Source organism: Tachyglossus aculeatus, chromosome 3 (assembly GCF_015852505.1).
Source record: "Tachyglossus aculeatus isolate mTacAcu1 chromosome 3, mTacAcu1.pri, whole genome shotgun sequence".
In the NCBI taxonomy this organism is placed as follows: Eukaryota; Metazoa; Chordata; class Mammalia; order Monotremata; family Tachyglossidae; genus Tachyglossus; species Tachyglossus aculeatus.
Genome location: NC_052068.1, coordinates 95,560,730 through 95,585,574, shown reverse-complemented (window position 1 = coordinate 95,585,574; position 24,845 = coordinate 95,560,730). Strand labels below are relative to the sequence as shown.

Genomic DNA, 24,845 nt, shown 5'->3' with positions numbered 1-24,845 from the left:
ACACAGCACTATGATTTTAAATCTTTGCTGCAATGCTTGTCTGGCAATGTAAACAGAACTAACGGGCTTAAAACATGTTGCATTTTTCCTCCCCACCTTCTTGAACTTCAGCCAGTTTGCTGGAAGTAGGGGATTTCATAATGTTCAAAAATTTCTCATCTCTCTGCAACAACCCTTTTGCCTATTTTCGGGAACTGAAACGCCCACACTTGGCAAGGGAAATTAGTACTTTCAATCAACGGAGCATACTTGCAGCCACCTAAGTTCTTCAGGTGGACTTGGAAGTGGAACCAGAGACTCCAAACTCTTCTCTGAACAGCTCAATACAAAGGTGACCTCACAGTATGACACTTACCCCGTGGAGATTTGGGACAAAAATTAATTTGTCTTCTGAAATAGTTTTTTTTTTTTTTAAAAAAAACACATGGTTGCCCCATGAAGTTATGGTCATGCTCCTTTTATGGAGGGTGTCTGGGTCAACAATAGTATTGGAGAAGAAACAAATAACAGAAAGAAAAGAAAACCATAAGAGTAAGTGATCAACATCAAACTGTACATGGCACTGATGTGGAAGGCATATATATATCATATTATGCAAATATGAGACCACCTTCATGGAAATACACCTACAACTTGCTTAACTTTGTCACACATATGGATATGGGGCTCTGGAAAAAAATATTATGAGTGATCCCTTCACTAAAAGTAAGCTTGCCTTTTAAATACCAATTACTAGCCCCCTCTAGTAACAAATTATATAAGGAGTAAATCTATGTCTAGGTTAGTCCAAATAATCAAATTCAGGATTTTTTTAAACTCTCTCTCTCCCTCCCTCCCTCATATTGCACCGGAATCAAGAACAAATAGCTAGCTCACTGAATTCTGGATATTTGTGAGACCTAAGTGTCTATTAAGTCTAAACATATGACTAACCTTCCTCTAGAGAACCTCATGCATATAAATGTTTCAAAGGAGATGTGAATTTCAAAGACGCTTTGAAGATGGGGAGGGCAGTGGTTTTCTGGTTGTAAAGGGGGAAGAAGTTTCTGGCAGAGGAATGTTTCTCTTTTTCTGAAGATTTTTGAGGAGAGGGAAGATGCACGCAGAACATTAATTCTTGGTTCTAATCCCGGTTCTGTTATCATCAATCGTATTTATTGAGCGCTTACTATGTGCAGAGCACTGTACTATTGCTATATGTCTGCTGTGTGACCTTGGCAAGTCGCTTAACTTCTCTGTGTCTATTAGTCTTTAAAATGGGGATTAAACCCTAGTTTCTCCTACTCAGGAGTGTGTTGAAGTGATTAACTTGTATCATTCCCAGCACTTAAAACAGAGCTTGGCACATAGTAAGCACTGAACAGCATGAACCAGCAGGACTGTAATACGAATGGAGAGGAAGAGGAAGATCCAGGAGAGATTATGGAGGAAGAAAAATCAATCAATTAGTGGAATTTGTTGAGAGCTTACTGTGTGCACAGCACAGTGCTAAGCGCTTTGGAGAATACAACAGATTAGGAAGATGTTCCCTGCCCCTGACAAGTTTACTGTCTAGACACTTTATCAACAGTTAGAATCAATGAGGTTTAGAGAGAGAGGAGTTATGTAATTTGATTACATGATCGTCAAGGATAAGGATACACAAAAATACACAGCTACTAAACCTGGAATATCAGGAACATCGTAAATTCAGTAAGCACTGATTACCTGTTTTAGTCAGCAAAAGGTTATCCAGATGCCTGTCACCAACTCCAAGTATGTATGTAATCACACAGTAGCCAGCTGCAATTAGGATAGCAAGGAAAAAAAAAAAAAAACCAGTGTGAAAACTCCAGGCAGAGCCACTATTCCTTTCTAAAGAGGCCAATTGTCCTTTTTGGGTTACTGATCAGAATTCTGAAACTCTGACTTAATTCCTATACGCTTTGATTTGGAAACTCCATTTCAGCTTTGATCGGACAGACAGTTGAGAAAGGGGATCTGAAAAAAAGAAATCTGCCCACTCGCTGACGGAAAATCAACCAGGGGAGGGGAATACACAGACCAGTCGCCTGAAAGCCGGGGGAAGGAGTAGTTTTGACTGTGGGGGCTTCAAGTTTGCTACGGTTACAGTTAGTGATCTCTACGTTTTTGACAGACATGTTCTGTGCCCACAGGGAGCTCTCAGTTTAGTAGGGGATATAGACATTAAAATAAATTTCTGACAGGAGAATGGGAGAGTATAAAGATATGTTCAAAGTGCAGCAACTTGGCTCAGTGGAAATAGCCCGGGCTTTGGAGTCAGAGGTCATGGTAGTAGTAGTAGTACACCAACCTACTCACGATGCCTTATTCTCATATCCATTGCTGTTTTGACTTCTTGCTCACACCTTCCCCTTTTCCTGGAGCTTCTTCCCCATTCACGTCTGGCAGACCACAGTGTTCCCCACCTTCAAAACCCTTCTAAAGTTCCATTTCCTGCAGGAAGCCTTCCTTAATTGCTCTCTCATCTCCCCTACTACTAAAATTTAACACTGCCGTATCACCTCAGCAGCTGCGTACTCATGCCTCGTTTTCATGTAGTATACCTGCTATAATCTTGTTGCTTCTCCCTAACTCTATTTTAGTGCCTGATTTCTCTGCTTGGTGTATGCTCCTTGAGGATGGGAATCACATCTACTAACTAAATTGTACCCTCATAAATACTTAGTGCAATGTTCTCCAGAGTAAGCATTCAGTAAATATGACTGATTACTGATAACCTACTTTTCTCAGTCAAAACGTTTAATCGGCATACAATGGCTTGGGACAACATACCGCAGCTTTTAACATAAGTGTCCATAACCTCGGCACTTATTCCATTCGGTCCATTTTCACTGGGTGCGTGTCTTCGGAAAAAATTCTGAAAGAGCATTATTTATTGGATTAGATGACCCGAATGGTACCACCCGCCCCACTTTCCAAGCCTACCGCAGTAGCCTTATCCTCGACTACTCTCTCTCTTTCCACCCCCACAATTGGTTCGTTTCAGTCAGTTCTTCCTCCACCACATTTTCAACTTATCCCATCCAAACCACAACCATGCTGGTCTTAGACCTTGTAATATTTTGGCTTGACTTCTTGTTAATCTCCCTGCCTTCAGTAACCCCTCTCTCCACTCCACACTCAACTCTACTGCCCAAATCATTCTTCTGAAAGGTTGTTCTGAACACGTTCCTAAAAATCCTCCAATGCTTGCCCACTTCTCTCTGTATCAAACTCCTCTGACCACTGGCTTTGAAATACTCAACCAATTCTCTCCCTCCTAGTTATCCTTCTACCACTACGCCTCTGCTCGCCCTTATTATTCCTTTCAAACAAACCTACTCACTTGGCTTCTTTCTCTTCTCCCATTGCCCCTCCTGTCCCTTCGTATCCAAGAGACCATAGCTCTTACTATCTTCAGAGCTCTTCTGAAATCACATCTCTTTCAGGAGGCCAGCCCTGATTAATCGCTGGGTGCCACACTTTATATCCCTCAACTGCCACTTCAGCCCTTATTCGCTACCTCACACCCCTCCGTGGCATTTATGCCCTTATGTATAAATCCTTCTGCTTTATTACATGCTCCTACCATAATATACTTTATTGCTGTTTTTTCCTGCTATATTGTATGTTCTGTGAGGGCAGGGGTCATGCACGTTATTTTCTAAGTAGCATGGATTTCTAATGAACTCTCCCAAGTGCTTAGAATAGCGCTCTTTGAGACTGTGAGCCGACTGTTGGGTAGGGACCGTCTCTATATGTTGCCAGCTTGTACTTCCAAAGCCCTTAGTACAGTGCTGTACACACAGTAAGCGCTCAATAAATACAATTGATTGATTGCTCTGGGCTCATTAGGGAAGCAGTGTGGCCTAGTGGGTAGAGCAGGGGCCTGGCTGTCGGAAGGACCTGGGATCCAATCCCTGCTCCACCACTTGTTTGCTGTGTGACCTTGGACAAGTCACTTCACTTCTCTGTGCCTCACTTATCTCATCTGTTAAATGTGAATTAAGACTGTGAGCCCGATGTGGGACAGGGACTCTGTCCAACCCTGATTACCTTGTATCACTGCACTATACTAAGTGCTTGGGAGAATAAAATACAACAGTTGGTAGGTATGTTCTCTGTCCTCAGGGAGCTCATACAGTCTGGAAGAATATGTACACAAGTGCTGGCTGTGTGTGGAGCTAAAGATGGGGGGAATATCAAATGCTTGAAGGTTGCCGGGGCAATGCAAAAGGGAGAGGGAGTAGGGGAAATGACGGCTTAGTCAGGGAAAGCCTTATGGAGCGGATGTGATTTTCATAAGGCTCTGAAGGTGGGGAGGACGAAAATCTGTCAGATATGAAGGTGGAGGGAGTTATAAGACAGAAATAGGGCTTGTGCAAAGGGTAGGTGGTGAGAGAGAGAGAGAGAGAGATAAGCAAAGTGATCGGGGTGGGTCGTAGTATCAAATGAGCCAAGTCAGAAAGGAACAGGCAAGGTGACTGAGTGCTTTAAAGCCAATGGAAAGGAGTTTCTGTTTGATGCACAGGTGGATGGGCAACTATTGGAGGTTCAGGAGTGGGAAACAAGGACAAGGTTTTTTTTAAGAAAAATGATCCAGGCAGCAGAGTGAACTATGGACTGGAGTGGGGAAAGACAGGAAGCAGGGAGTGAAGCAGTAATCAAAAAGGGATAGGACAAGCTCTTGAATCGATGCAGTAGCAGTTTAGAGGGAGAGGAAAGCACAGATTTTATGATGTTGTGAAGGTAGAACTTATAGGATTTGGTGAAAGACTGAATATGTGGGTTGAATGAGAAGGATAAGTAGAGAAGAAACATGGTGTATTGGATACAGTACAACTCTGGGAGTCAGAAAAGTCATGGGTTCTAATCCCAGCTACATCACTTGTCAGCAGTGTGACCTGGGTCACGTCACTTCAATTATCTGTGCCTCAGTTACTTTATCTGTAAAATGGGTATTGAGACTGTGAGCCTCGTGTGGGACAGGGACTGTGTTCAACCTGATAAATTTGCACCTACCCTTATGTTTAGTGCAGTGCCTGGCACATAGTAAGCACTTAACAAATACCACAATTATTATTATTAAGATGATGCCAAGGTTACGGGTTGTGAGATAGGGAGAATGGTGGTGCTGTTGAGAGTGATGAAGTCAGGAGGACAATAGGTCAGATGAGAGGATGAGGAGTTCTGTTTTGGACATGTTAAGTTTGAGAACTTGGGTACCCAAGTATCTTGGAAGCAGGAGGAGATGTGAGGCTGCAAAGAAGGAGACAGGTTGGGCTGGAGATGTAGATTTGGGAATAACCACAAAGAGATGGTAGTTGAAACCATGGTTGCGAATGAGTTCTCCAAGAGGGAATGGAGGTAGATGGAAAACAGAAATGGACCCAGAACTGAGCCCTGAGAGACTTCCACAGTTAAAGGGTGGGAGGCAGAGGAGGAGTCTGCAAAAGAAATGGACAGAGAAGGGGGAGCCAAAGGGATAGGAGGAGAACCAGAAGAGGATAGGGTCAGTGAAGTCAAAGTTAGATACTGTTTCCAGGAGAAGGGGGTGGTCCACAGTGTCGAAGGCATCTGAGAAACAGAGGAGGAGTAGGATGGAGTTGGGGGGGGCCACTGGATTTGGGGAAAAGAAGGTCTTCTGTGACCTTTGGGAGGGTGGTTTCTGTGGAGTAAAGGGGAAAGAAGCCAGTCAGACTGGGTGGGGGTCAGAGAGAACTGGAGGAGAGGAAGTAGAGGCAGCAGGTGTAGACAACTCGCTCAAGGAATTTGGAGAAGAATCAAAGGAGGGAGGTGGAGAATAACTGGAGGGGGAGTCATGGGGCCAAAGGCTGGAGATCTTTGGGAGAATGTGCTTATTTACTCTGTTATATTGTACTTTCTCAAGTGCTTAGTAGATTGCTCTGCCCACAGTAGGCGCTCACTGAATATAACTGATTGGCTGATCACTTCGAGATACTGCCGGGAAAGATGGGAGAGTCAGGGTAGGAGGGAGGACCTAGAGAGAAGCAGGGGAGGTTTTATGGAGATCACGCCTAATGATTTCCATTTCACCAATAAAGCACGTGGCCAAGTCATTAGAGGAAAGGGATGGGAGGAGTGGAGGGACAGGAGATTTGAGGACGGAGTTCAACACCTGAAGCAATCAGCAGAGTCGTTAATAAGAGGAAGAAATAATGTTGCAGGGAGGAGGAGAGGGCAGTGGACAAGCAAGTGAGGAATAAGCGGAGATGGACAAGATGGATTTCCACCAGCTTGGCTCTGCAGCACGTGGACAGGAATGAAGGGAGTGGGAGGCAATCTAGGACTGACTGATAACAAGTGCTTCCAAATCTCATCTGGTGTTAATGAGCAAAGATATTTGGTTTATAACCTTGTAAAATCTTTGATCAACTCAGACCCGTCAGAAATTTGCTATGAGTTTGATATTCTAGGATATAGTAAAACAAGATTAAGTGCAACTCCTTTCCTATTATGGGGAGACATTAAAAAAAAAGGCAAATCGTATTTTAGGGCTTCACCTCTCTACATAATTTATCTCAGCTTTGTTAGCTCTTGAATTTTAAAACAGGATTTAAAATTACTTTTTCAAAAGAGTAACACGTTGAAAAAGCGCTTTCTTAAAAAAAAAACCTTTCCCATAAAATGAAATCCAAACTGTTAGAATAATGGGAACGACTGCTCTAAATTTTCCTTAGTGTTAAAAAAGGATTCCTGCCTAGCCTGCAAAACTAGAACATAATTAAACCAAATTTTAACCTTCTATAGAAGTAAAATCATTACACATACTTGAGATTTACTGACACCACTGTCCAGTTGGTGCTTTAGGTGCAAAAATCGGGAGGCACCTTTGATTTTTCACTGTCCTTTCTCCCTGAAACTTGACATCATATCTTAGTACTTTCTTTACAATAGCATTTAGATTGCCTTTCCTTTTCCCTAAGCACTTGCATTAGCCCTCTGTCTCCTCCAGCATGAACTATCTTAACCTTTTGCTGGTCCCCTCATCTGTGTACTTCCCAAGCGCTTAGTACAGTGCTCTGCACATAGTAAGCGCTCAATAAATACGATTGATGATGATGATCTGTGACCTGCCTCCCCTTCACTGCGTCATTCAATGCTCCTGCAAAAGTTCATCCTAAGTAGTTTTGCCCACACACCTTAATTTCTCAAGACTATTAGGTCCCTGCTGACTGTTCTCACGTATTTATTCTTAAATATGAACTTCAAATGCTCCCTAATGCCTTTCTATAGACTTAATTCTTCAACAGGGGAGCAGGTTACCGTTTGGGAGTTTATTTTCTTGGCTAAGTATCAGATCGGGTATCAACCACTGTAAATTCAGACATTTCTACTGCAGAGCAGAGATTTCCTTAAAACATCAAAGGGATCAAAGGGAATGGGAAGCATTTTAACTACTCCGATGGCACTGATAAGTTTATTAGTTTTAAAAATAATGAATAGAGCAGCTTTGTACCTGAATACTTCCTTCAGTATCAAGAACTTCTGCAACTGGTACCGACTGAACAAACTGCATAAAACCTAGAAAAGAAAAATATAGCCTTAACGTTAGATATTGGCTAAGTAACAAATATATCTTCACCTCTCTCTAGAATAAACATAAATACACACCCATCGTCACATGTAAACCTGAAGAATCAACCGAGTTGGACCAAACTTTTGGGTAACTGAAATCTGTGCTTCAGTTACAAGGAAAATCTGAGAGTGTCAGCATCGTTTCAATGATGTTTGTTAAGCACCTACTATGCGTTAAGTAGTTGTTCTAAGCGCTGTACATACATCATCAATCGTATTTATTGAGCGCTTACTATGTGCAGAGCACTGTACTAAGATACATGTTTTATCAGGTAGATAATGTTTTATCAGGTTGGACACAGTCCCTGTCCCACATGGGGCTCGCAGTCTAAAGTAGAAGGGAGAATGATTTGATCCCCATTTTACAGGTGAGGAAACTGAGGCACAAAGAAGTTAAGTGACTTGCCCAAGGTCATGCAGAAAGCAATTTACAGAGCCAGGATTAGAACTCAGGTTCTCTGACAGTGGGCCCATGCTCCTTCCACTAAGCCATACTGCCACTTGTGTTTTCCTCCTAAATTCCCCTCCATTTTTGGCATCTTGCCAACCAAAAGATGCAGCTACATGATTTTACAATTTAACTATAGCAGTTCCTCTCCCTTCAGGGATCTCATCATTATTATTTAACATGTGATATTACCAAAGATATTCACAATACTCTTCCAGTATTTGTGGCTAAAAGGCTTCCAGAATGTTGAAGTAGAAGTTGCTTTAGTAGCATGTATCCAAAATGTTCCTACAAAAGCATCAAGCAGAATTGACATTCTCAGCTAGATTCATCTTTTAACCTTTTCAAAGGGTGACTGACAGAAAGAAATCTCCAGTTAATCTCTAGGGCAGAGTGCTCACTTAGTAAAGGATTTCAATGTTTTTGGAATGACATTAGTCAGGTATAAAGTGTTACATCCTCTAAATGGGACTAACTCAGACTTTCTTGAGATGTCAGTGGGGCAACGAAAAATAAAAAAAGTTTTAAAATTCAAAGACAAAAGAAAATGACATTCCTGAACACTGAGCTTCTTACAGAATACTAGGAAATCAACTTACCATGCTTTGTACTTGTAGCTAGCACCTTATACGGAGTCAACTTCAAATCCAGATTCTCTTTCCGGAGTAGCTGAAAGTGAAAAATCAAATACCCGAGTCAATCTAATTGCGAGCACTTGAGAACAGGCAGACTCCACCAGACATTCTTAGACAACCACAGTCTCAAATCATCATCCCCACAAAAAGCAATTATTATAAGCACGTACTGATTATCCTACTCAATGTACCTCTCACCATTTTCTCTATTTCACTGCTTATCCCTTGCTCACATCCCCCCCACTAGCCTGGAACTCTCTCCCCTTTCATTTATGACAGACCACCACACTCCCCACCTTTTAAGCACTATTATCACATCTCCTCCCAAAAGCCTTCCCCAAATAAGCTCTCATTTCTCCCTCTTCTTCCACGTCACCTACGCGCTTGGATCTAAAATCTTTATGGACTCGATATCTATCCCATCCTGGGCCTCACAGCACTTATGTACATATTCATAATTTATTTTAATGTCTGTCTCACCCCTCTAGACTATAAATTCCTGGTGAGAAGGGGAGGTGTCTACCAACTCTGTTGCACTGTACTCTCCCAAGCACTTAGTACAGTGCTGTGCACATGGTAAGTGCTCAATAAAGCAGTCAAGCAGTCAAGTGACTGCTTGGTTAAAACACGTAAACACATTCCAAAGTGTATAGACTAATGTTTCTTGGGGTAGGGTTTCGAGCAACGCATGGGTTCATTTTGGTTTCTGAAGGATCCACTGTGGTTTGCGGAAGAGGGAATGCAAAGGGTATAAAAGGGTACAGAATATCTGAGAAAGAAAGTAATATCTGAGAAATGGGTATAAATATAGAATCGGGGGGAGTCCGAGAACATTAAACAGATACCATAAGAAACCTCAAAGGGGAACAATCAGAAACCATTTTCTATCAATTGTGCCATAGGCAGTAACTAAACCTTTTTCAGCTGTGTGACTTTGGGCAAGTCACTTAACTTCTCTGGGCCTCAGTTCCCTTATCTGTAAAATAGGGATTAGACTGTGAGTCCCCCGTGGGACAACCTCATCACCTTGTAACCTCCCCAGCGCTTAGAACAGTGCTTTGCACATAGTAAACGCTTAATAAATGCTATCATTATTATTATTATTATTATTTGATGTGACAAGAGCAAAATGTCAAAATCCACAGACGCTTTGTCAGAAGAGTCGGTGCATGACGACAGTGCTATTTATTTGCTCTCCCAGGTGGTTCAATGAAATGAGACTTTTAACACTGAGACAAATCTAAGAGGTTACAGTCACCTTGTCCATGAGTGAAATGATTTGAAGAATCAGTTGATCCTGGCGTAAATCATCTCCATGTTTAAATATAACTGGATATTTACCACCGTCTTCCGTCTTGAAGAACAACTGGGCAGGCATAAGAGCACTCTGGAAAAGAAACCATGTTGATTTAGTGAATCAATGAACATAATGGTTCCACAAAGTGCTTGTTAAAGAGAGGTCTGAAGGAGTGGAGCCAGAGGTTCTGACAAATTGGGCAAAAAGAATGCTGGACTTGGGTCCAAATGTCTAATCACAGTCAATCAATCAATTAATGGCATTTATTGAGTGCTTACTATGCGCAAAACACTGTACTAAATGCTTGGGAGAGTACAACATGACAGAGTTGGCAGACACATTCCCTGTCCACAACAAACACAGTCTAGAGGGGGAGGTAGTCACTACAAATACTTTATACAATATGATTTAAAACTGGCATGCTACTTGCAACCTTCCGATCAGAGAAGGGAGGACGACTGAAGTGTAGAAGAAAAGTGCAGCTCTGAAACACGTGGCAGCAATCAGAGCGCAAAGGAGCAAATCTGGAGGAGGGAAGCTAAGGAAATAACCCACTGGAGCCTGCATTCCCCAAACCAAGACTTCAAGGAATATATAACATAAGATATTTTCTTCAAAACAGCTTTTGTGGAAAGGGGTAACTATGCTTTCGATTAGTAATTAGATTTGGGAAATGAACATTTCAAATAAAGTATTTATAATACAAGATATTTTACACATTATAATAATTACCTCTGTGCTGGAATGGCAAGGAGATACAAATCTGTCACAATGATAGGGTAGTAAAGGACATGTCTTTCCCTTTTATAAGCAATCAAACCACAAGTAATTATAGCATTAATTCAGCACTTACTATGTGCGAAGCACTGGCAAAGATATAGGATAATTAGGTTAGACGCAGTCCCTGCCCCATACTGGGGCTCACAATCTAAATAGGAGGGAGTAGGATTTAATCCCCATTTTACACAGGAGGAAACTGAGGCAGAAAAAAAGTTAAGCGACTGACCCCAGTTCACCCAGCAGACAAGCAGTGAAGCTGGGATTAGAGGGTCCGTAATTTTTCCACTAGGTCATGTTGCTTCTCAAACACATACAACCCCTGCCACAGACCATCTACTGCTCCTATCTGGAAGGATGAAATGACAATGATAACGAACATCATAAATGGAAGACTTATTACCCTTACCTTGAACAGAGTAGCCGACTCTGGGAAGATCCCTTTAATTTTCACCTGGGGCTCTAAAGGTAATGGGATGAGTTCCACATCGGATAAATTCATCTTCTCATTGTCTCCCAGCAAGGCCTGCAACCTCTCATTCTGGGAACACAAACAAGGGGTTAATGGGAGGAAAATGGATGCAAAGTGGATGGTGAGAACATTAAAAAAAAATCTTTATGGATTCTGAAATACCTTCAAAGAATCACCTCTAAGTTATATATGCATATAACATATAGATGATGTGTACACAGAAGCACATGTGTGCACAGTAGTGGACTCATACTTCTCTGATCAACTTCAATCAATCAATGGCATTTATTGAGTGATCACTGTATGCAGAGCGACTGGACTGTAGACTGTACTAGACTCTAGACTGTAAACCTATTGTGGGAAGGGAATGTGTCTGTTATACTCTGCCCTAAGCACTTAGTACAGTGCTCTGTATATAATAAGCTTTCAATAAATACAATTGACTGACTGCCTAAGCACTTGGGAGAGTACAATTCAAAAAGTTGGTAGACGCGTTCCCTGCCCACAACGAGCTTACAGACTAGAGGGTTGGGCAGACATCAATATGAATTAATAATTTATGATATGTAATTTAAAGAGTTATACCTAAGTGTTGTGGGGTTGGGGGTGGAGTGCATACCAAAAGCCCAAAGGTCATAAATCCAACTGCATCGATGACACAGAAGGGAAAGGGAGCAAGGGAAAAGAGGGCTAAATCGGGGAGGGCCTCTTGGAGGAGATACGACCTTAATAAGGATCTGAAGGTAGGAAGAGTGGCTTTGACGTACTTGGAGCGGCAGGGAGTTCAAGGCCAGATGGAGTGATTGAGCGATCGGGGCACAGTGAGCAAGCTGGTGCTAGAGGAGTGAAGTGTGCAGGCTGGGCTGCAGTAGGAGATCAGCGAGGTAAGGTACGAGGGAGCAAGCTGACTGAGTGCTTTAAATAATAATTATGGTATTTGTTAAGCACTTACTATGTGCCAAGCACTGTTCTAAGCGCTGGACCAATGGTAAGAATCTCCACCCACTGGAGATTCTTGAGGAGTGGGGACACAGGGACTGAATGTGTTTTTAGAAAAATGATGACGCAGGCAGTAGAGTGAAAAATGGACTGGAGTGGGGCGACCGAGAGAGCAGGGAGGTCAGCGAGGAGGCAGAAATCAAGGCAGGATAAGATAATAATGAATAATTATGGTATTTGTTAAGCGCTTACTATGTACCAAGCACTGTTCTAAGCACTGGGGTAGGTACAGGGTAAACAGATTGTCCTTATGAGGCTCATACTTTTAATCCCCATTTTACAGCTGAGGTAACTGAGGGACAGAGAAGTTAAGTGATTCACCCAAGGTCACACAGCAGAGAAGGGGCAGAGGTGGAACTAGAACCCACATCCTCTGGCTCCCAAGCCCATGTTCATGCCACAAGGCACGCTGCTAGTGCTTGGTAAGTACTTGGATCAGTGTAGTAGCTGTTTCGATGGAAAGGAGAGGACAGATTTTTGCACTGTTGTAAAGGTAGAACCAACAGGATTTGGTAATAGAATATGTGAATAAGAGAGATGAGTCGAGGACAACACCAAGGTTATGGGCTTGTGGGATAGGAAGATAGTTGTATTTTCTACAGTGATAGGAAAGAAGGGAGGAGAGGGTTTGGGTGGGAAGATAAGGAGTTCTGTTTTGGACACGTTTAGCTTGAGGGAATGGCGGGCCAACTAGGTAGAGATGTCCTGAAGGCAGGAGGAAATGCGAGACTACAGAGAAGGAGAGAGATCAGGGATGGAGATGCAGATTTGCGAATCAACTGCTTAGAAATGGCTGTTGAAGCCATGGGAGTGAATGAGTTCTCCAAGGGAATGGGTATAGATGGAGAGTGGAAGGGAATCCAGAACTGAGCACTGAGGGACCCCCACCCTATCCCACCATCAGAAAACAGGAGGGAGAGAAGGAGCCTGCAAAAGAGACTGAGAAGGAGTGGTCAGAGAGACAGCAGGAGAACCAGAGAGGACAATGTCAGTGAATCCCAGGTTGGATAAAGCTTCCAGGAGAAGGGGGTGGCCCACATTGTCGAAGGAAGCCGAGAGGTCTAAGAAGATCAGGATGGAGTAGAGGTCATCGGGTTTGGTGAGAAGAAGGCCACTGGTTACCTTAGAAAGGGCTGATTCCGTGGAGTGCAGGGAGTGGAAACCTGACTGGTGTGGATTAAGGAGAGAACTGCAGGGGAAGAAGTGGAGACAGTGGGTGTAAACAACTCTCTTATGGAGTTGGGAGTGGAATGGTTGGAAGGGGATGGGGTGATAATTGGAGGGAGCCTTGGGGTCAAGGGAGGGTTTTGGTTTTTTTTTTGGATGGGGATATGAAAGCATGTTTGAAAGCAGTAGGGAAGAAGACATTGGAAAGTGAATGGTTGAAGATGGCAGTTAAGGAGGGAGGAAGGGAGGGAGCAGGTGTTTTTACAGAGGAGGAAAGAGATCACTTCCGGAGATACAGCTAGGAATTTTGGAAGAGTCAAAGAGGGCAGAGGAGGAGGCAGTGGGGGACCGGAGAGGAGTGAGGGAGATTTTAGGAAGCTCATGCCAGATGGTGCCCTGATGCCCGTATTGGTAAGTCAAATCTTTAAAATTCAAGCTGCCGAGAAATAGCTGTTTTACAGAATCTAGTCACTAGGGATCGAGTTTTCGAAAGGCAGACATTTACAAGCAGCACCTTCACAGGGAAGCCTGGAAATGCAATTTCTCCTGTGCCAAGCAAGGTAAAAAATTAGGGCAAACTTGATTCTCAAATCTCTCACGAGTGCCCACTAGGCAGGGACTTCAGCACCTATTCTAAAGAATTTAGGAAGTCATTTGGAGCAATCCTCTCTTTGGATCCTGCACTGCTGAGAGGCAATACGTCACATGCCAGTGGCCGTCCCAGTGCTACTTATGTGCATTGCAGCACACTGCCCTCCCAATTTGTCAGAAGCCCAAACCATGAGCTGAAACAAGCGTTTCAATCTCCCCCTTCTAGACTGTGAGCACGCTGTTGGGTAGGGGCCATCTCTATATGCTGCCAAAATGTGCTTCCCAAGCACTTAATATAGTGCTCTGCACACAGTAAGCGCTCAATAAATACGACTGAATGAATCTGACGGCAGAAGTCGGTGGAGACACTGCCCTGAAATACAGCTTGCTCCTAACCATTGGGGATCTATCAGTCAATCGATAAGTACTTGCCAGGCACCCACAGGAGTGAATCTGCTGCCTAAGATACTCTGGGTACATATTAAAGAACAGACAGGTCATCTGTCCTTCAGAACCTGCTTGTTGACAACGCCGGGCATATCGGACAAACAGGCCTTCGAAAAAATGAGCGCTTGTGAAGAAAACCAATTCCCAGTTGTGAGTTAAGGAGTGTGGTGTAAATCAAGGATCTCTGCAGTCACGGCTGCAGAATGGGTGAGGTTATAAAGGGGAACCACCTGGACCTAAACCTTGAGATGAGGATCGGGGTTTCATTCAATCGTATTTCTTGAGCGCTTACTGTGTGCAAAGCACTGTCCTAAGCACTTAAAAGAGGGAAGGGAGGGTTTTGGAATGCTGGGCAGGTGAGGTGGGGAAAGGAAGAGAATAAGTTGTTCTGGGGACATTTTCCAGTTTGGGCTAGTGATTTAACATAGCAAGACAGCCACAGTAAGGAACCCCGAGCTGAGACTTTTCCACAGCCCTCTGGGTATGGACTGCCACAGCAGAGCATGGGAGCCTGGACTGAAGGTGGACGTGAGCCCCAGGGGGAGGAATATTACTGGACTTAATGATAACAATAATGATGGTATTTTAGTAAGCGCTTACTATGTGCAAAGCACTGTTCTAAGCACTGGGGGGGATACAGGGTGATCAGGTTGTCCCACGTGGGGCTCACAGTCTTAATCCCCATTTTACAGATGAGGGAACTGAGGCACAGAAAAGCTAAGTGACTTGCCCAAAGTCACACAGCTGACAACTGGCGAAGCCGGGATTTGAACCCATGACTTAGGACTCCAAAGCCCGTACTCCTTCTCTGACTCCAAAGCCCGTACTCTTTCCACTGAGCCACGCTGCTTCTCTTAAAGTTATATTATCTTATAACTGCAGGGGGAAAAAAGCCTCAGTAGTGTTTCACTGGACTAGGAAATCAAATTGCAGAAATGATTTTAGTCTAAAATACGGGCTCGGAAGATAAAGTATTACTAGATGCCCCCATTAAAGTGTAAGTCTGTAGTTTAAGAGAAGAAGTGTTGTCTAGTGGATGGGCTGGGAGTCCGAAGAACCTGGGTTCTAAATCTGGCTCCACCACTTACCTGTGTGACCGTGGGTGAGCCACTTCACTTCTCTGTGCCTCAGTTACCTCATCTGTAAAACAGGGATTAAGACTGGGAGTCCCAGGTGGGACATGACTGGGTCCAACATCATTAGCTTGTATCTACTCCAGTGCTTAGGACAGGGCCTGGCACATAGTAAGCCCTTAACAAATACCACTTTAAAAAAAGTGAAAAAATAAAGAGACGGTCTTTAGCTGCAACTCCCTCAAGTCACCTATGTGGAGGGGGGGGGGAATAAAGAAAATCTCCAAGTTTACCTTTTTTTTACGATTTCCACTTTCACGCTGCACTGCTTTCATTAGATGAACCAGCCGATCTACAAACGTCTGCTGAGCAGCCAGCAAAGACCGCATAACTCTGACAGACTTATCACCCTAAGAGAATTAAAAGAGGAAAATTAGTTCTTTAGAGTAGAGATCAGAATTTCCTTAGAAGCTTGGATGATCTTTATTTCTTCTTCTAATAGCCATAAACTTGAAGACAAAGCTGAACTGAAAAGATTAATTATCTTGATTTAAAGATAATGAGAAACACGGTCTTCCAGTTAAAACACTAGCGACACTTCCAGGGTTGAAAATTATCTGTCTCTTCAATGAATATCAGCTTGTTTCAAAGAGGGTACATATTTTAGCAGACAGCCAAATGACGGCATGACTGTTTGATTATTCAACACAATAAACTACAGACCTTCCAGCACTACAACAGGGATGCAAAAAGTCATATTTTTAACAGATTTGAATGGAAATAGGAGCTACTAGATGAAAGAGCACTAATTAGTGAATTACATGTGAGAAAAGTTGTGGATCCAAACTCGAAAAGACAAAATTCTTAACCATTCTTCCTACACCCTCTACTGTCTGATATGTAACTGTGTTTTAGAAGCCGAAGGACAGTCAGTTTTTTGGTAACACGTGTTTTCATTATGAGTGTTAGTTAGAATCAACTGTTGGTTGTTATCGTGTGTAGAGCACTCAATAATTTTAGAGTCTAGCTGGACTGCTACTGATAAATTAGGGAAAATTGCTGAAAGCAGGGAATGTTTTTCTTTCTTCTACTGTACTTTCCCAAGTGCTTAGAAATGTAGCTGGTACTCAGTAAATATTGATAGGTTTATCCTGTTTGGAGTTGGAAGAAACTACTTGGGGGATGAGCTACATGGTTCATGATTCAGTGATGACAATGAAGATAATAACAACAAGGATAACGAACAATCAATCGTATTTACTGAGCGCTTACTGTGTGTGTAGAGCACTGTACTAAGCGCTTGGGAAGTACAAGTTGGCAACATATAGAGACAGTCCCAACAGTGACTGTCCCACAGTCTAGTCTAATAGCAACAAAAGCAACAAGAACAGTGGTGTTAAGTGCTGACTCTTTGCCATGTAGCCACAAGGTAATCAGGTCAGACACAGCGTAAGTAGGAGGGAGAAAAGATTAACCTCCATTTTACATATGCTGAAACTGAGGCCTAGAGAGGTTAAGTGACTTGCCCAAAGTAAGTGGCAGAAACAATATTAAAACCCAGGTCCCTTGCTTCCAGGCCCTCGCTGTTCCCACCAGGACACACTGCTTCCCTGAATTATGGGTATTTATATATGGCATGTTCTGTCCAGTTCTTCAGGAACACAATCCTCATTTTATGGGTGAACTGACTATACCATCTGTCCTTCGGATTTGAAAGCGACAATACCTATGGTGAATGCTTTTTCCTGTGTGTGGGTGTGACCTAAGAAACTAACTGGAAACGTGTTCCCTCCCGGGCCAAGTAAAGACTGTCCTTTGTTTTGCTTCTGCATTATTTCTAACATGTGGGGCTGTTTTTGAATCTGTTTCCTAGACTAAGCCCTCATTTCTCCCATTCACCCTCTCTTGTTTATTGCCCATGCACTTTGATCTGTATCCCTTAAGAACCTGAAATTCATCTCCACCCCCAGGATCATAACACTAAGTCCATACCCAACGCTCTCCCACTCTATTATGAGCTGGGCACGTAGTAAGCGCTTAACAAATACCATCATTATTATTATCATTATTCTCCAATCAGTGATTTTTTTAATGTCTCCATCCCCTCCAGGCTGGGAGCTCCTTGTGGACAGGGACTGTGTCTTGCATTTTATATCCATACTTGATTTTAATGCCTGACTCCCCTTGTAGACTGTAAGCTCCTTGCGGGCAGGGAGCGTGTAACTACCAATTCCGCCGCATTGTACTCTCCCAAGGGCTCAATAAACACTGTGAGTGGCTGCTTCCTAATCTCATGAACTTCCAAATGCTACACTCAAAGAGGGCAACCCCTCTCTTGATTAGTCCATGCCAGGGTGGACTGAACTCCTGATTCAAAACAGTCCACTGCAATGCCTTACCAAAAGTCACCCAAGGTGAGGGATAAGGGCCCTTAAAAGCCCTCTAAGACCACACAAACAATATTTAATTGAGAAGCAGTATGGTCTAGTGCAAAGAGCATGGACCCAGGAGTTGGGGGATATGGGTTTTAACCTCAACTCTACTAGTTGCTTGCTGTGTGACTTCAGGCAAATCACTTGACCTCCCTGTGTCTTTGTTTCCTCATATGCAAGAAGGACAAAATTCATGTTCTCTCTCCACCTTCGACTGCGAGTCCCAGACGGTACAGGAACTTTGTCTGACTTGATTATCTTGAATTTTTAGACTGTGAGCCCACCGTTGGGTAGGGACTGTCTCTATATGTTGCCAATCTGTACTTCCCAAGCGCTTAGTACAGTGCTCTGCACATAGTAAGCGCTCAATAAATACGATTGATGATGATGATGATGATGAATCTACTCCAGGGCTCAGTACAGAGCGTGACGTGACAAATATGTTTGTACATATTTATTACTCCATTTTTTATTTATTTATTTTACTTGTCCCTATCTATTCTGTTTATTTTATTTTGTTAGTATGTTTGGTTTTGTTCTCTGTCTCCCCCTTTTAGACTGTGAGCCCACTGTTGGGTAGGGACTGTCTCTATATGTTGCCAACTTGTACTTCCCAAGGGCTTAGTACAGTGCTCTGCACACAGTAAGCGCTCAATAAATATGATTGATTGATTGATTAACACAAATATCACAAGTATCATTACTGTTATTTTCATTTTTACTATTATTCTTATTATTGGTAGGATCAGCAACCTGGTAGACCTGCAACCTAGCAGCTAGGATGACTAGAGAACTGAGAAAGAAAATACAAGTAAGTACAATGCTGAAAAGACTATGTTGTCAGTGATAATTGTGGTGTTTGTTAAGCACTTACTATGTGCCAGGCACTGTACTAAGCACAGGGAGTGGATACAAGCAAATCAAGTCGGACTGAGCCGCTGTTCCCCATGGGGCTCACAGTCTTAATTGCAATTTTACGATGAAGTAACAGAGGCACAGAGAAATTAAGTGACTTGCCCAGGGTCACACAGCAGAGAACTGGTGGAGCCAACATTAGAACCCAGGTCCTAGACCACACTGCTTCGGTTTTCACCCAACTATTAATGAAATTGTTTCCATGCTTCCGCCCCTAAAAATGTATTACAGTACCTTTAATAATGCCTGACTGAACCTTCTCATTACATTCAGGTACATTTCATGAGTCTTAGGGTCTCTCTGCTGGGTATCTTGGTCTTCGCATTCGACAATCACATACCTTCAGAAAGGAGAAAAAGAAAAATTATTAGGGAAATGAAATTCAGTTGTTCAAGCACAGTTCTATCGCTTCAGCGCCAGGATATATAAAGGGATTGGCATTCAAGCAACTCACTTTAAACACGGGAAAACTACAGCACTAAGCATCTTCTTATCAAATTGTTTAACTGTTCATGTGGGTTTCTCTGGTTCTGAGCAATTTATAACCATTTCCTTTAAAGTCTTTTAAAAGATGGAGGAAGGATCTTGGAACTATGGCTCTAAAATGCCCGTGACTTTTGCTCAACTCTCCTTCTATAAGTCTGCAGACAGACCCTGAAATCTCTTGAGCTTTACTTAATGTCCCTAGTATTAAAAATCTCAACCAAATTGTATTATGGTACTAGTAACTCTAGTGTTAGGACTTGTGAACCCCATGTGGGACAGGGACTGCATCTGACTTGAACAACAGGTATCTACCCCAGTGCTTAGAACAGAACTTGAAATGTAATAACTGTTTAACAAATAATAATTAACTCATCATTTGACTGGATCATGTGACCTCAATCGCTTGCCCATTTCCTCCTTGGCCTAGTGGAAAGAACACTGAGTTGAGAGTCGGGAAACCTGGGTTCTAGTCTTGCCTCTGACACTCACCTGCTGTGTGACCTTGGAAAAGTCATTTCAGGGAATCAGTCGATGGCATTTATGGAGCACTTACTGTGTGCAGAGCACTGTACTAAGCACTTGGGAGAGTAAAATACAACAGCATTGGTAGATACTTGCCCTGCCCACAATGAGTTCAGTCTGTTTAAGCTCTGGGTCTCAGTTTTCCCATCTATAAAATATAATGCACCCCTCTTTCCTGAATTTCCTTCTGATCAAATTTTCCCTTTCCAGGGACTGCTTTTCATTCCTAGGAAAATCCTGGCACCCTCAAGGGCACCTGGTAACAGCCTAACAGATGCTGTGAAAGTGTGTACCTTAAAATGCTGAGCTGTTTGAGTTATCCTCCAAGCCCCAACCTGCTAGAGCACCCAGAGCATTAAAGGCACCCAAATACTGTTGACAAGTACTGTTAAAAATGATAAGTGCAACCTGCAAGTTTGTGTGGGCAGGGATCACATCGAACAACTCTACCACATTGTACTTTTCAAGCACTTGGTATAGTATTCTGGTCCTGGCAAGTGCGAGATATATACTGTTGATTGATTGTGGTGCAATTAGACTGCGGTAGATTTCTAGAAAGACAGACTAGGCTGCCACCTCTGTTTCACTACTTGGCTTTCTGCATATCTCAATCGTTTCCACTTTTAAAATACACTACTCATTTAGGTCCCAAAATCCAATCACCCGAGAAAGCAGCCAAGGTGTTATCGGTTATTATGGGAATTTAGGCATTAAGAGCACAGGGCTGGTAGTCGCAGGATCTGGGTTCTAATGCTGGCTCCGCCACTTGTCTGCTGTGTGACTTTGGGCAAGTCAGTTCACTTCTCTATGCCTGTTACATCATCTGTAAAATCAATCAATCAATCGTATTTATGGAGCGCTTACTGTGTGCAGAGCACTGTACTAAGCGCTTGGGAAGTACAAGTTGGCAACATATAGAGACAGTCCCTACCCAACAGTGGGCTCACAGTCTAAAAGGGGGAGACAGAGAACAAAACCAAACATACTAACAAAATAAAATAAATAGAATAGATATGTACAAGTAAAATAAATAGAGTAATAAATATGTACAAACATATATACATATATACAGGTGCTGTGGGGAAGGGAAGGAGGTAAGATGAGGGGGATGGAGAGGGGGACGAGGGGGAGAGGAAGGAAGATGGGGATTAAGACTGTGAGACCCACATGGGACATGGACTTGGTCCAACCTGATTGGGTTGCATCTACCCCAGGGCTTAATACAATGCTTGGAAGTTTGCTTTCAATTTCAACACTCTGGAAAGGCTATAAAAATAAAACCTGAAGCAATTTATAGCTCTGGATTCCTTACACCTTACATGCTTAACAAATACCATTTAAGAAAAAAAAAAAAAGGAAAAACTGCTACCTCTTTGAACCGCTACAGTCTGCAACTTGAACTCTGACCACCTTTTCTCTTTGGGTAGCCCTAGGCCACGAATGGTCAGAGTGGATGCTGAGGGAAAGCCATTTCCACTAAGAATGACTGCACAAGTCCTGTTGATGAAGGCAAGTCCAGAAGACGAAATGACACAATCATCCTAAAGTTTAAAGGACAGTGCTTTATCAAGTTGGGAAGAAGCTCTAGACTGTAAGCTTGTTACGGGCAGGGAATGTGTCTGCTAATTCTGCTGTACTCTCCCAAGTGCTTAGTACAATGCTCTGCACATAGTAAGCACTCAGTAAATACCATTGGTTGATGGACTGAGGCAGAATTCTGAAGTTTCTGATTTTTAGGTCTCTGTTCAGCCTCCCAAGTCTCCATTTTGCAAATCACTGTTCAGTAGTCCCATGTAATCACCTTAAAGAGCAGGAAAATATAAAATGGGCCAAGGTCCTCTTGCACAATGACCTCAGTGGTGACTGACACCTTAGTTTTGTGCTGTAAACACTCTTTGCGACCTCGTGAGATTTTAGAAGGCACAGGAAACATGTCCAAGTTTGTTTTCAATTTCAACACTCCTGGAAAGGCTATAAAAATAAAACCTGAAGCAATTTATAGCTCTGGATTCCTAACACCTTGCAGGCTGGGATCATAACTTCCCTCTGTGGCTTAAAAAGTTGAGACTATTCATTTTTGAGGGGCTGTCTGAGTGTCTAGGTTTTCCTAAGGATTCTGCTGTAGCAGGAACCTTAACTAATTCTTTGGAAAAGGGAATAACATATTAAAAAGGAAAACCAAAATGGGTTGGGGCGCCTTGCATAGCAGCGGACAAATTTATATTTTAATATGTTCAACTGAATGTAATATTTTCAAAGAAAGTACCATTTACATTCCTACATTTGTTTAATGCTCGTTTTTACAACAACTGCCTGTGTATTACTTATATAAAATACCCACCATGCACATATCATTTAAAATGATCTCATATATTACTAGTCAATATAGTTGTAGGATGGCCCTCATCATAGCAAAGCCAAAGATCAATACGATTATAAATGTTTTTTCTTTATTTCTCATTATGCATTATGTCAAAGCAACTATATGAATGTAGTAAAAATAATCACTCTCTTTAGAGCAAATGATGTTACCATTGCTATGTTGGCAAAATGAAAATCAATATCTACATATGAAAAATTGTTTATAAAACTCATAGGTGTTTTTTTTACGCTCAATTTTTTTTTTAACAAACTCCACAGTCAGAAACAAAACACTTTTCCCTGGATATAAAGGGCCTCAGGGCCGCTTTGTCGGACTGTTCAATTTGCTTGGTAACCTGCTGTTTTCACATCATTTCACAGCCCTCTATATATCAAGCTATGAGATATGCGATTTATCAAGGAAGAATGTCATTTTGTGCAGTGCTTTTAAAGTAGTTCACACTTCAGAAAGCAATCTGGGGTTCATTAAATTACAAAATAAGAAGTGCACCAGAAAGGTAGTAGTTACGCATTCCTAGTCTCATGTTGCAGAAATAGGAAGGGAAAGAACTGTTAAAAAAAGAGACTGTGGTCCTATTATGATTACTGTGTGGAAGGTTTTTTACAAGAAGTTTAAAGTTTCATGAGCAGCCGATCTATAGAAGTCTGTCCGTTGGCCTTTTTTAGCTTCTGGTATAGGACGAGTAGTCAACGATCTGTAGTGTAACAGATGACCGGCTACTAAATTGAATCTTCTGATTGAACTAGAGTTATTAGGTTTCAAAACAAGTCAAGGACAAAGACTGGATAACAACTGACTGCAAAACAAAGGAAAACCAAATAGTTATCTCACACAAAGGTTCATCTTGTAGGATGGCCCTCGCCACAGCAAAGCCAAAGATCAATAGGTGCTATTAGCAGGTGGCATGTTTTAGAGCCAGAACTAAGTAGAATCACAAGGATTCTTTTAGACTGTGAGCCCACTGTTGGGTAGGGACTGTCTCTATATGTTGCCAACTTGTACTTCCCAAGCGCTTAGTACAGTGCTCTGCACACCGTAAGCGCTCAATAGATACGATCGATGAAGGATGGAAGAAATAATGTTTGGTCATCTGGCCCATTTCCCTTTCTGTCTTCAAGCACAACTACCTCTGAGTCACCCAATACTGTATGATCCCAATAACGAGAGAAGAGATATTCTCGGATTTCCTCAGTGGCTCATTCTAGCAAACAACAGCCCGAGCTGGGAGGAAGTACTACCTTATAGGCATAACCCACATCTTCCCATTGAATAGCGTGTTCGTGTCCTCCAGATCTGAGTCGTCTCAGACCCATAGGGACACCATGGACACATCTCTCCCAGAACACCCCAACTTCATCTGCAATCGTTCCGGCAGTAGATCCATAGAGTTTTCTTGGTAAAAACAGGGAAGTGGTTTACAATTGCCTTCGTCCAAGCAGTCTCTGCTCTCAACTCTCTCCCCTGCCGCTGCTGCCCAGCACAGGTGAGTTTTGACTTGTAGCAGATTGCCTTCCACTGGCTAGCCACTGCCCAAGCTAGGAACGGAACGGGTGTATGTCTCCGCTTGGCTCTCCCTTCCATAGTCGAGACTGGTAGAGTACTGGAAACTCTCCAGGTGCGACCCTGAGGAAGGTTGTGTTTAGTACCCACCTGTCTGTTTTCTCCTACCACACATTACAGGACTCCTCGCCCAGTAAACGCTTAATAAATACTATTACTACTATGTCCTACACACTTTACTGAGTGCTGCTCAGAGTGCTTCTCCCCCTTTTAGACTGTGAGCCCACTGTTGGGTAGGGACTGTCTCTATGTGATGCCAATTTGTACTTCCCAAGCGCTTAGTACAGTGCTCTGCACATAGTAAGCGCTCAATAAATACGATTGATTGATTGATTGATTGCTGCGAGAGACACAAGATAATTAGATCAGACCCAGTCCCTGTGAGGCTAAGCATATGATTTTCTTATTCAATCAAACTTCACAGAGCGTGGCTGCCGAACACTCACTTTTCCAAAACATTCCTATAATCTATCAAATGGTAGATGATATAGAAGTTCGCCTCATATAATAATAATAATAATGGCATTTGTTAAGCACTTATTCTAAGCACTGGGGTAGATACGAGGTAATCAGGTTGTCCCACTTGGGGTCCACAGTCTTAACCCCCATTTTACCGTTGAGGTAATGGAGGCACAGAGAAGTGAAGTGACTTGCCCAGAGACACACAGCTGACAAGTGGTGAAGCCAGCATTAGAACCCACAGCCTCCCTCCCAAGCCCACGCTCTTTCCATTAAGTCATGCTGCTTCTCTAATACGGATCTAATATGAGGGAATAGCCCGGAACGGGAAAACACAGCATCAACAGTATTGCCTTTAAAATGCACTTTCATTAGTCATGCTGACTTTGACTATGAGGCCTCAACTGGTAACAGAATAAAGAAACCTTGGGAAGGATTTAAGGGGCTCTGGTACTAGAGACGGATAGTTTGCTCCTTCTGTTTCCAGTGGCGCTGACCTGCCTGGCCTGGCCTACACAAACTGCCTCTGGGCCCCACCAAATAGGCCCTTGAATCAACTCCTCTAGCTCCAACTGCAAGC

At 42.7% G+C, this 24,845-nt stretch overlaps 1 protein-coding gene and 1 non-coding gene across 2 annotated transcripts in view; both read right to left on the bottom strand.

Moving 5' to 3' along the window:
- The window catches only part of PIK3C3 (phosphatidylinositol 3-kinase catalytic subunit type 3), a 147,364-nt gene that overhangs the window by 49,951 nt on the left and 72,568 nt on the right, over positions 1-24,845 (bottom strand). The window contains exons 14-21 of the mRNA XM_038743980.1: positions 19,090-19,195; positions 15,802-15,918; positions 11,169-11,300; positions 9,944-10,072; positions 8,650-8,719; positions 7,484-7,548; positions 2,797-2,881; positions 1,708-1,782 (exon numbers count right to left, since the gene is read on the bottom strand). Of these exons, the coding sequence (XP_038599908.1) occupies positions 1,708-1,782; positions 2,797-2,881; positions 7,484-7,548; positions 8,650-8,719; positions 9,944-10,072; positions 11,169-11,300; positions 15,802-15,918; positions 19,090-19,195 (779 nt within the window). The remainder of the gene's footprint in view (positions 1-1,707; positions 1,783-2,796; positions 2,882-7,483; positions 7,549-8,649; positions 8,720-9,943; positions 10,073-11,168; positions 11,301-15,801; positions 15,919-19,089; positions 19,196-24,845) is intronic.
- Positions 23,740-23,881, bottom strand: LOC119926308. The gene has a single exon (XR_005450195.1). It is a non-coding gene; the product is annotated as a small nucleolar RNA SNORA7 (small nucleolar RNA).